This window comes from Rana temporaria, chromosome 3, assembly GCF_905171775.1.
Source record: "Rana temporaria chromosome 3, aRanTem1.1, whole genome shotgun sequence".
In the NCBI taxonomy this organism is placed as follows: Eukaryota; Metazoa; Chordata; class Amphibia; order Anura; family Ranidae; genus Rana; species Rana temporaria.
This window is the reverse complement of record NC_053491.1, coordinates 378,382,374-378,395,532: the sequence shown is the minus strand read 5'-3', so window position 1 is coordinate 378,395,532 and position 13,159 is coordinate 378,382,374. Positions and strand designations below refer to the sequence as shown.

At 43.5% G+C, this 13,159-nt stretch overlaps 1 protein-coding gene across 1 annotated transcript in view; it reads left to right on the top strand.

Annotated features, from left to right (window-relative positions):
• Nucleotides 1–814: 814 nt before the first annotated feature.
• LOC120932847 (aldo-keto reductase family 1 member C1-like) overlaps nt 815–13,159 on the top strand; it is a 33,120-nt gene continuing 20,775 nt past the window's right edge. The window contains exons 1-4 of the mRNA XM_040345633.1: nt 815–958; nt 5,825–5,992; nt 10,596–10,712; nt 12,263–12,340. Coding sequence (XP_040201567.1) covers nt 872–958; nt 5,825–5,992; nt 10,596–10,712; nt 12,263–12,340 — 450 coding nt within the window. The 5' untranslated portion in view covers nt 815–871. The remainder of the gene's footprint in view (nt 959–5,824; nt 5,993–10,595; nt 10,713–12,262; nt 12,341–13,159) is intronic.

Sequence of the window (13,159 nt, the reverse complement as noted above, 5' to 3'; positions counted from 1 at the left end):
GAAGAATACGTATCGGCCTAAACTGAGGGAAAAAAACGTTTTTTTATATATTTTTGGGGGATATTTATTATAGCAAAAAGTAAAAAATATTCATTTTTTTCCAAAATTGTCGCTCTATTTTTGTTTATAGCACAAAAACTAAAAACCGCAGAGGTGATCAAATACCACCAAAATAAAGCTCTATTTGTGGGGAAAAAAGGACGCCAATTTTGTTTTTGGGAGCCACGTCGCACGACCGTGCAACTGTCAGTTAAAGCGACGCAGTGCCGAATCGCAAAAAGTGCTCAGGTCTTTGACCAGCAATATGGTCCGGGGGTTAACAAACATTTCAACTGCATTAGAAAACATTTCAACCTAATCTGTGTGTGACAGATGTTTTGGTGTGCGCTGGTACACTCATAGCAACATTTTGCACAGGTGATTTGATCAGTTTCACTGCCTTAGTAATTACCACAGCTGTTTCATTTGAGGGAAATCCTGAAAACATGACCTGTTGGGGCGCCTTGAGGACTGGAGTTGAGAAACACTGGACTAGAATATTGCAATCACTGAGCAGCAAATGATATCACCTGGGATGTATTTCAGTTATCTTGCAAACCTGGCCTGTTAGTGGACCCTGAGGATAAGGTTGATGACCCCTGGCCTAGACTACAAAGAAAATGTGAATGTTTAACCCCGTGATGGCAGTCCTCTTATTTTCAACAAGCTGAAACTGATGTGCTGCAAATGAGGTGATTGCCAACAAGTGGTTAAACTCTCCACAGCACGTGCAGATTACAGGCCGACCAGGAGGAGGGGTTAGAGATGGAATACAGTCACATACATAAGTAGCAAAGAAGTCAGTGTGCAAGATAGGAAGCAGACGCAGACAATGGCCCTAAAAGCAGACTCCTATGTGGTTCTGAACGATGGGCACAAGATGCCAGTGATCGGGTTCGGTACCGCTACCACCGAACAGGTAGGATGCAGACTTCAATTTATTTTCTTATGAAATCAAATGTATTAACAATAAAACATAACAGTAAGTAAGGCTCCATTCACATCTAGGCGGACGAAATCGCGGCGTTTTGTCGCCGCAAATCGCGGTACAAATAGCGGCGTTTTGTACCGCGATTTGCGGCGACAAAACGCCGGTATTGTCCGCCCAGATGTGCCCCAGAATGACCCCCTCTATGGAGATGCTTCCCATCTCCTAGCCGAAACGCCGAAAGACGCCTGAAGGCGATAGGCGTCAGGCGTTCGGCGTGGAGATGTGAACCATCTCCATAGAGGGACATGTATTTCCAGCCCTCTGGCGGCAGCGGCGTAGCGCTACAGGCGTAAAAACGCCTAGATGTGAATGCGGTCTAAGGCTGAGTTTACACAGTGGCCAGGAGTTTTGTAAAAACTCTCGAAGGATCTTCTTTTGTATGTTCAGTCCTTTACTCTGCTTCTTAACCCCAATAACAGTCTCCGCCCCCTCTGGCACACCTGGCAATAGTGTAAGTGCAATGATCAATGAGAAACACACACATTATGATAAAACACAGAAATTGTCTTTACTGCAATATTTCTGTCGAAGAATGACAGGAAAAGGGGGCAGCCTCTAGCCCAAGGTGACCAGATTTTTAAAATGAAATCCGGGGACATATTTTTTCTTTACTAGTAATGGCAACAATCAGCGAGTCTCTGCCCGTCCCCGCCTGCCTCACAGCCTCTCAAGTCTTACTTTTGGGGCCCCTGGCTACTACTGGATGGGGAGCGGAGGAAGATCACTCCGACAGGGAAGTCAAGGAGATAGGCAGGTGGCTGGCCGGGATTTGAGCCAAGGCAGAAGAACATGCGAGCGGAGCTGAATGGGCATGCGCCCGAAACGGAAGAAATATTCCCTCCGCTCCGACCAGCACATGATCATCAGAAAGGGGCACAGATAATGGGAACAATACAACCCCCCTATGCTAGTAGGCACGGCGGAGCGGGGGGGGGGGTATTTCTAATTTTTTTATTTTAATTCTGCACTGACTGTCTTTGAAATTACCCCTGCCCCCTATTAAATCCAATCTGGGGACAAAACCAGGGACAGACTTGGTCCGGGGACAGTGTACTCAATCAGGGGACTGTCCCCTGAAACTGGGGATGTCTGGTCACCCTACTCTAGCCCCCCTTTTCCTCATGGGAGAGCGACGGGTGACAGTTTTAGGTCTCCCCTGTGGATTTTCTTAGTCTCCTCTGAGGGAATTGGGGCACTTGGCCTTTGGGTGACCTTTCCTGGGGCCTGGATGGAAAGCCTGGGAAAGGTCAGTTTAAACTGGCTCATTTGTACCCCAGGTGACCTCTTCTGGGGGAATTTTTGGCGGGCTCTTTGTCCTTTGGGTGACCTTTCCTGGGGTATGTATAGAAAGCCCGGGAAAGGTCAGTTCAAACTGGTCAGAACAAGCAGGTTTTCAGCCCGTTTTGGGCTATTTAAGGCAGGTTCCGTCAGCCTAGGCTCATTCGCCTCAGAAGACATAGGAGCTGTGATGTTGCCCCAGCCCCTGTTCAAATCCAATCCTGGGTCAAAACCCTGTCCTCAATCCAGAGACTGTCCCCAGAAACCGGGGATGTCTGGTCACTCTACTCAAGAGCAGAGACACACTTTAATGGTAAATAAAGCACAATATGACACTTTAAATCAGATTAGTTACCTTTACTCAGGTCGGCGCTATGAGTCCAGGCAGGAGGAGAGCAGAAGAATGACCCTCTTTGTGTCAGGCCTCTCTCTCTTGTCCCCTGACACCACAGGCCCAACTTTAAACACTTCATTCAAATCAGCATACAATGGCTTAACCCCCTACATAAGCTGTCCCACACACCCACTGCATATACAGCAGGGACGTGCGGTGAGGTCAGTGGATGGTGAGGCACTGGCTAGTATCTGCGCCAGATACACACAAGTTACATACGCTGCGTTCGTTAGAGCGAGAGAAATAATTCTAGCACTAGACCTCCTCTGTAACTCTAAACATGTACCCTTATAAATCTCCATAAGTGACACTTAAAATTTTTTAAAGTACTGAAGTTTTGCGCCATTCCACAAGTGTGCGCAATTTTAAAGCGTGACATGTTATGTATCCATTTACTCGGCGTAACATTATCTTTCACATTACACAAAAATAATAAATCGGGCTAACGTTCGTGTTTTATTTTTTATTCATGAAACGTTTTCCCCCCCAAAAAAAACGATTAAAAAAATTGCTGAGCAAATGCCGTGTGACATAAAAAGTTGCAATGACCACCATTTTATTCCCTATGGTGTCTGCTAAAATATATATTGTTTGGGGGTTCTGAGTAATTTTCTAGCAAAAAAAAAAAATGGGCACTAATTTGCATGCTTATTCCCTAAGCATAAATCCCTTGAGTACAAATCCCCCTGCTGAAAACCCCCCTCCAAGCGCAAATCATTTCCCCCACCATCCCCCAAATTTTCCGACACAAATAGTCACCCCTCCTAGCACAAATCATCTACTTTTCAAATTTCCCCTCCGAGTACACATCCTGTCCCCTCCAAGCACAATTCCCCTCCCCCGCCCAACACAAATCTCCCTAAACACTCCTAGCAATTATTACTCCCTGCCTCTGAGGCCCATTTGATTCAAGTGTGTGGATAATTACCCGGTGGTACCCCTATGTGTACCTTCATTTAGTTGGTTCCCTACCCCCTTTTTTTATATGTTTTACTCCCTCCCTCCCATCCCCCAAATTGCCCCTCTCAACACATATTCTCCCCCACTTCTCAGTCTACTTGCAGCATTCTCCCATCTCACATGAAACCACAGTGCCCAGGGCAGCTGTACCTCCTGCCCACCCCTTGTCCCAGTCCTGGTGTTCTGCTTTACAGTGTATGCAACTTTTTCAGTGCTTTAGGCCCTTTCCCTTTCAAATAATGCACAAATACACCTCAAACTGGGACATGGCCCTGATGATCACCTTCTTCTCCTGGCGAGAATAGTTCAGCTTCCTCCTCTTCTCTGAACCTGGAGCAGACATGGCTCAAAACACCAGCAAAAAGTACCTTGCTTCAGGGGGGGAAACAAGCGGATGTACTTTTGCGCTCGACGGGCGCATGTCTGGGTGTATTTATGCCCTGGGCGTATCTCAGGGATTACGCCGGGCCTAGTTCTGAGCATGCGCAGAGGGGCGCAGGACATAGTCAGCGTCACGGCGCATGCGCCGTTCGTTCGGCCATTCATTTGCATGGGGTCACGGTTGATTTAAATGGAACACGCCCACTTCCTTCCTACTTAATTACGACGGCTTACACCTATGAATTTACGTCGCGCCGGCGCAACATTGGACGGAAATGCTCTGAGGATACGGTACTTGCCTCTCCGGTACTTGCCTCTCCGGCGTAGTGGAAATGAGATGCGCTACGCCGGCCTATATATGCGCCGATGTACGTGGATCTGGCCCAATGTATTTAGTTGACTTAAACTGAATGCTTAGTTGGACATCAAGCCATCCCATCCATTTAAGTGTGGCCACAACACACCTCAATGATTAAAAACATGCATGTGACCACTGATTTTTTTTTTATGCAACATACCACAAAGCATGGCGTGTGTAACAACGCACTACCTAAACTAACATGATTTAACATTGTAGCTCAAAACAATGAAAATAGTACTGCTCGGATGTCTCCCCAAACCTGTGTCTGTTAGATCCGCATGTAAAAAGATTGGTGCAAGACGGACAGAATTGGCTCACCCTGCTCCAGTAGACTTCAACAAAATGGTGGCCGTCTGCACACAGACACTGACTCCCTGTTGCATATATATGAATGAGATAGGTAAAAGATGGCTTCAGCTCCTATTCTCTACCCGTAGAGCACTCCTCAGATGCGTTTTGCCCTTTTTGGGGCTTAATTGCAAAAGACTCTTAGGTAGATTCACAAAGAGTTAGGCCGGCTTATCTGCAGATAAGCCGACCTAACTCTGAATCTACGCCGGCGTTTGTTTAAGTGTATTCTCAAACAGAGACACACTTAAACAAAGCTAAGATAGGCCGGCTTGCGCCGTTCTATCTTAGCTTGCAATGTTTCTGGTGGCCGCTAGATGGTGCTTCCATTGCGGCCGGCGTAGATTATGTAAATGAGGGGATACGCCGATTCCCGACGATTTACGAGCGTAGGCCGGGCCTACACCGGCAAGTTACGTCGTTTCCGTACGCGATAGACCGCGTAAAGTTATTCCACCTATGAGGTGGAATAACAATGTTAAGTATGGCCGTCGTTCCCGCCGCGAGGTTCAAATTTTTTACGTCGTTTGCGCAAGTCGTCCGCGAATCGGGATTTACGTCGTTTACGTACGCGTCAAAATCAATAGGCCCGTACGGCCTACTTAGCCGCAATGCGCACTGGGAAATGTAGTCGCCCGGCGCATGCGCAGTGTAAAAAAGTCAAACGTGAGGTCAAGCCTCATTTCCATACTACACGCCCCCCTCCCAGTTATTTGAATTAGGCACGCTAACGCCCGCTCGTTTTAGGCTACGCCGCCGAAAATTTGAAGGTAAGTGGTTTGAGAATCACTAATATCCTAAATAATTTACGGCGGTGTAGCCTAAAAAGACTAGGCTAGGCCGTCCTAATTTTAGGCAATTGTATGTGAATCTACCCAACTATGTTTAAGCCCTGAAAAGGCCGAAACACATCTGAGGAGTTCTCTACAGGTGGAGGGCAAGAGCTGACGCCTGCAAATACATTTGTTTATTGTTGTATGAGGGTTTCTAGAGGCATTATGGCATCTTCAGCTTTTGAAACACAATTTCTTCATCATTTATCATTGTTTTTGTTTTGTTGCCTTTTTTGCAGTACACTAATGAACAGGCAGGGGAGGCTACAAAGGTGGCCATCAATGTTGGCTATCGTCATATTGACTGTGCTTTCATCTATGGCAACGAAGTAGAAGTTGGGCGGGCTATCAATGCAAAGATTGCTGATGGAACGGTGAAGAGAGAGGACATTTTCTACACTGGAAAGGTAAATGTTCTATAAAATTGTATGATTTCATTTTAGCCACCAATTTGAACTGACTGTTGAACCTATTTTCTCCAATTAGCTGTAAAAAAATAATAATTACAGAAATACAATAATCCTGCATGTCTATCTTTGTGACACAAAAACAAAGCCAAAAATGCAATTCTGTTTAAAAAGATACATAATTAAAACCTCCCTACATGTGTTTTTTTATCATCTGTGGTTTATGTGACCCGCATTATATTCTCTTTTTTTTTCTTTTTTCTTTGCAATTACTTTTTGCATGCTCGACTTGATTAACAAAAATATATAAATATATTAAATTCAATGAATCAATTAATAAATAAAATGTCCCCGAATGCAGTTCTTCTCTCCTGGTGTTCATTTGACTTCATGTTGTAGACTGTGATTTTTAAATGCATGAAAACCCTAATGCTTTCTTCCAGTATATTTGGCAAAGTGCACATTTAATGGTTACATATATTTTCTACATTATCTTACCTGAACATCCAGCCAGTTACAGCACTTATTGTTTCGAGCTGACACTGCTAAACCACTGCCTTGCAAATAGCAGCAACACTTTGAGCATGCCATGCTCATCTTTTAAGTTGGCTGTTGGGCTGCCCATCTAAAAGACCTTATAGGTGCCCAATGGCCAATTGAAGGAGCTCAGCTCACATGGCAGGCTGACAAGATTGATGCTACTTGCAACGCAGTAGCTAACCGCTGTCAGCATGCAACAAGAAGTGTTTTTACTGGAAAATCTCCTGGTAAGAAATTTTCATAAAAATATGAAAAAATTGTATACAGTGAGGCATGATGCCAAACATACTGTCATACAAGTCAGGGCGATTCTAGAAGCTGCTCTGTTTGTTAGGCCTTGTACACACGATAGGATAGCCAGAGGACAACAGTCTGAAGGACCGTTGTCCTAGGTTAACCGATGAAGCTGACTGATGGTCCGTCATGCGTACACACCATCAGTTAATAAACCGATCGTGTCAGAACGTGGTGACGTAAAACACAACGACGTGCTGAAAAAAACGAAGTTCAATGCTTCCAAGCATGCGTCGACTTGATTTTGAGCATGCGCGGGTTTTTAACCGATGGTTTTGCGTACTAACGATAGGTTTTGACCTATCGGTTAGGTGTTCATCGATTCAATTTTAGAGCAAGTTCTCATTTTTTTGACCGAAGGTTAAAGAACCTATGGGGCCTACACACGATCGGTTTGGACTGATGAAAATGGTCCTTCAGACCGTTCTCCTCTGGCGATCCTATCGTGTGTACGAGGCCTTAGGGATTCCATTGCTAGACAAGGACAAGCCGCATGATTTGTAAAACTGTGTGAGACCGAAAAAAAAAAAGCAAAATGAGGAATAGTAAAATTGTGAGTGTAAGGGAAATTATTAAAAATAAAAAGAATTTGAAGAATCAAATGTAGCAGTATTATAAGTAGGAAGTGTTACAAAGTTGAACTTGAGCTTTGACCAGTTAAAGTCAGTGAAATACATAAAATATTTAAACTTTGCGACGCCTCATTAATTACACTCAGTTATACAATACGGCTGTTGTTCCTGATTATTGATGATGCTGATTAAATATATCCTGTGTAGCTGGGCCTGTGTGCTTTATTTAAAATTTTGCAGTTAATCTCAGGTATTCCATGATTAGCTAGCAGCTTTAGCCCACCGTTCACATCGGTGTGATTTGACAGGTCAAATTGCATGTCAAATCAGAGCTGATTGCCAGCAATATATTTATATATTGTTTTTTAATGTTGAAGTGTGGAGAGGGACTTATTGCTGCTTGTATTGCTGCTGTAGAGATGAAATCTCATGGTTCTCAGCAGTGAGACAGTTAGCTGTGTTCTCAATAATACCTTAGAGTTCCCAGCTATGAGACTTAAAAAAAATCTAATGTAGTGTTAAATACAGTAGACAGTTTTTGACAAGTCTTTTATTAAAAATATCTTCTTCTTCCTCCATCTTCTCCGACATCTTCATCCTCCGGTCTTCTCCTTCTCCCCCTGCTTCTTTTTCCGCTCTTCTTTCTTCTGTGTTCTTCTTCCGCTCCTGCCGACGAACCTCCTCCAATGCTGTGCCCCGCTGATCTGTCGGCGCTGATGTCCTGCATTTCTTAAATAACAATGGGGTCGTGGCAATCGGACTACATCATCTGGAGGCCACGCCCCCTTGTGACGTCAGCCCAGGGCATGATTTGTCTGTGCCGTCACAAGGGGGCGTGGCCTCTGGATGGCATAATCCGATTGCCGCGCCGCATTGTTATTTAAGAAATGCAGGAAATCGGCACCGACAGATCAAAGGGACGCAGCATTGGAGGAGGGTCGTCAGCTGCGGTAGAGAAAGAAGAAAGAAGAGCGGAAGAAGAAGCAGGGGGAGAAGGAGAAGACCAGAGGAAGAAGCGGAGAACATATTTTAAAAAAAAAGCTGTCTACTGTATTTTTTAACACTACACTTTTTTTTGGTGAATGGGTATGATACCCCATACTCATTCACATGGGGGGGCGGGATCTGGGGACCCCCTTGTTAAAGGAGGGCTTTCAGATTTCGATAGGCCCCCCCACCTGAAGACCCCGATGTAGTGATCTAATTTTGTCCAATAAATGTAGTGATCATGTATAGTGTCCAGTACTCCAGTTAGATAATTAATATCTTAGATATTAGTACGATGACTATAAATTTGTTGTTCCGCAGCAACTCACACCAGGTTCTCCAGAGAATGCAAAATTTAATGAACTTCCAATAACATACAAAGTCCAAATTCCACAGACGATACAAGAATCCAACAGAGTATAATTCAGAATCCCATCTTTTCCTAGACCTGTGCTATATTCATCGTAGAGTGACAAGACAAGACTAGACTCCTTGAATGCCAGCTTGAGTCCTTCAAATATTGGACTCACACTGGAAGGGGGGGGGGGGGTCAACCAAATGTTCCCATTGAATGAACATCCCACAAGTCTAATTAACATTAATAAACACTTCCTTATGTAAGGAAGTACCAGGCTACACACCTAGGTCGTCTTAGATAAGATTAACACATCAAAGAGTCCTTTTGATACGTGTCGTTTGACCACTAACCCCTTTGATGTGTAACCTTGAATGCCTGTATGTAAACCTATATATACTGTGCCTTTCATATACCACAATATTTTACAATACCTACATATCTATATTAATATTACTACACCCGATAATTCCCGGGGAAGGGTTGTCGGCAAGAGGCCCTTGTCCTCATCAACATGGGGCAAGGTGCTTTGGGGTGGGGGGAGCAGAGCCCCCCTGTCCCAAAGCCCCCATCCCCCATGTTGAGGGCATGCAGCCTGGTATGGTTCAGGAGGGGGTTGCTCGCTTGTCCCCTCCCTTTCCTGACCCTCCCTTCATGCTCGGATAAGGGTCTGGTATGGATTTTGGGGGGGACCCCACGCCATTTTTGTTTTATTTTGCCATGGGGGTGCCCTCCGAATTCATACTAGACCCATGGAGCTAGGGGATCCACTTTTTTTTTTTTGCTGGCAATTCTTCCCGGCCCCCTCCTTAGCAACCAGCTATATACAGCGTTAAAAAAAGAAAATCGCTGCAAAATCCCGTCAAAATCGCTGTACTTGCCTTTTGGATGCAGGTCCATTGAAGTCTATTACTTGCAAAACGCTGCCATTTGCGGGGAAAAAGTCCCTGACCCTTTCTAAAAACACAGAGGCACAAAAATGTGAACATGTTCCATAGGAGTTCATGTTAAAAAATGTCCCTGCATTTCTGCAAAATGCACCAGAAAACGCATTAGTGTGAATAAAGCCTACAACTAAGTAGATACAACCAGTGAATGCAGACTGGATAGAGAATGCATAATACAGGAAACAGGGACTGCAGAACTAAAGCTGGTCTTACAGTAGCTGTATATGAGTTTGACTGTGTGATTTTATGGAACACCATCTTTCCATAGGAACCCACAATTCGATTTTTATAGCTTAAATCAACTTTCAGTTAAAATTAGCTAAATGCTTCTTAGGTGCTTCATATGTGTATCAAAATAGAAGATGTGCAAAGTCTTAAGCCCTGTACACACGATCGATTTGTCTGATGAAAACGGACCGATGGAACGTTTTCATCGAATGAGCCGATCATGTGTGGGCCCCATGTTTTTTTTTTCCCCATCGGTGAAAAAAAATAGAACCTGTTTTAAATTTTTCCTATGGATAAAAAAGCGATAGAAAAAACGATCGTCTGTGGGAAAGTCCATCGGTCAAAAATCCACGCATGCTCGGAATCAACTCGACGCATTCTCAGAAGCATTGAACTTCATTTTTCTTAGCACGTTGTAGTGTTTTACATCACCGCGTTTGGACACGATCGGATTTTTAACCGATGGTGTGTAGGCAAGACTGATGAAAGTATCAGGTATCTGATGAAAAAAATCCATCAAAGCTCCTGCTTCCTCTGGTTGGAGAGTGTATTACCTCTGCAGAGAGACTGCTGCTTCTACACAAAAATTCTGGCAGGGGATAGTATTTGTTACAGGTCTTTTATACTACCTCATATCACTTTTGTTGACCAAATTATTTTTGTTCACTTTTAATTTCAAGCTGTGGAATAATAATCATGCTCCAGAAAGGGTCCGTCCGGCTCTGGAGAACTCTCTAAAGGATCTTGGACTAGATTACATTGATCTTTTCATAATCCACAGCCCTGTGGAATTTAAGGTAGGTTCACACACCATCCCTATACATGCTTGTATGACAGTGATTACATTTAAAACAAAGTGACCAATTAGAAATTATTTTTATTTGTTCTGACTTGATTTTCTCTTATATTCAAAAAATATTTCTTAATATTCTTAATGGGACTAAAGACTAAATAAAAAACGAAAACATTTTTTCCATGTCGAAATATTGAACATGATTATCTCAGCTGCTGGGACGTTACCCTTATTTTCATACTGTTTGTTCACTAGATTTATCAAATTGACTATTGTTCACAAGCTTTATCACACAGCTTAATGATTTAAAGTATTTTGTCACTCATCTAGAGGCAGTTTTTTTCATTTTTATTATATTAAGTTGTTTTTATTGTAATTTAAACAGACAGGTTGTAAACCCTAAAATATGGTTTTACCCATGGACTGTTCTATTACAGTAATACAGGGTTTATATTTTATATTTTATTAAAAAAAATGTTTTAATGATTATAAATGTATTTTTCATTTATATGAATGGTGTATAGCTGCATTACATATGTGGGATTCCATTCATATACTATATACCATTCACATTTAAATAGGCACATGTATGAGCTTTAAATATTGATAAAAACAATGTTTTTTAATAATTGGGTTAATGTATATTGTTTGGTGGGAATGTAACTTTATTATTTTGTGGTGAGAGATTATAGTGAGAGAAGCCATTCCCAGGAGTTTCCAGCCGTTTGTAGATCACTCCTCATTTCGACATGAGAGCCGATCTACAGAGCTTCATAAACAGGCACTCAGAGGAGAGCGATATCCCCTGAGAATGCCTGAGAACTGAATAGCGGTATTTTACTGCACTTTCATAAAAGGACACCTATATTTGAACTGTATTTCATAATTTTATTTTTGTATTTCTTGTCTTAAAAATACATATTTTTCTTATAATCATATTTTTAATTCTGTATTATGATTACGCTAAGATAAGATTGGCTTAGGTTGCAGATGGTTCGGTCATTAACACTGCTTTTTTAAATGCCCCACTTAGACCCCTTTCACACTGAGGAGTTTTTCAGGCGGTACAGCGCTAAAAATAGCGCTGCTATACCGTCTGGAAAAACTCCTGCCTAGCAACCTCAATGTGAAAGCCGGAGGGCTTTCACACTGAGGCAATGCGCTGGCAGGAGAGAAAAAAATCTCCTGCTAGCAGCATCTTTGGAGCGGTGAGAGGAGCGGGAGGTATACCGCTCCTTCACCGCTAGTTCCCATTTAAAACAATGGGAAACCGCGGCAATACCGCCCGCAATGCGCCTGTGCAGAGGCGCATTGCGGGCGGTATTAACCCTTTGTCGGCCACTAGCGGGCTTAATACCGAACCGCTAGCGGCCGAATCCCGCAGCAATTCCGACTGTATATCGCCGCTATTTTTAGCGGCGCTATGCCGCCACCGCGCCTCCCGCCCCCAGTGTGAAAGGGGCCTTAGACAGTTGGTGTATCTCTGAGGACTGATTCTCCAATATAAATCAAAATGTGAACATTGTCTTTTCTTCTCTCTCTTTTTTTTCCCAGCCTGGAGATGATCCATTTCCCAAAGACGCAAATGGAAAATTCATTTTTCACAACACCGATATCCGGGATACCTGGAAGGTAAACTGGGAAATTTGGTCATTGATTCTGGGCTCAGTAAAATCTCATATAAGCTTTGCTGTCAATTCAATATTTTTAAATCTTCAGTTTTTAATAAAATAATACCTGAAGGGTCCTGCAATGAAGGTCTCTAATTGGGCACTTCCTGTGTGGGGTGACACTACTCTGCCCCTGTTTCCCAATTGTGATCTATGTTGTCTCCCTATTGCACAATGGATACATTTAGCTGGATTAGGCTTTAACTTAAACAGACAGAAACTAAAGCCTCGTACACACGACCGGTTTTCCCGGCAGGAAAACTGCCAGGAGAGCATTTGGCCAGGAATCCCGGCCCTGTGTATGCTCCCTAACAGTTTTCCCGTCCGGAAAACAGCCGGGAATCCCGACGGGAAAATGAAGAACCCTGCTCTCTATTTTCCCAGAACAGTATTTCCTGTCATCTGTATGCTTACCTGCCGGGTAGAAAAACCGTGCATTCTCGCATGCGCGGTAGCATACAATGATAGTGTGGGGTGTAGCAAGATGGCCGCAACAGAATCAAATGTGACCAGACACCGTCTTGTCATTGTCAATGACGTCACCGCGTTCTTGGCATTCAAAAGAATGGCGGGTTTTTGTGTGGTCGTGTGTATACACGGCTTTTCAGGGCAAGCCTGCCAGGAATCCCACTGGGAAAACCATCGTTTTTTTTCCTGACAGGATTCCCTGTCGTGTGTACAGTGCTTATGACCTGGAAAAAAATGGAATACTGTTCCACAGATACTGGTTGTGCTGACACAGTAGACTGTTCAAAAAGAGGGTTGTATCTGTTTCTAAATA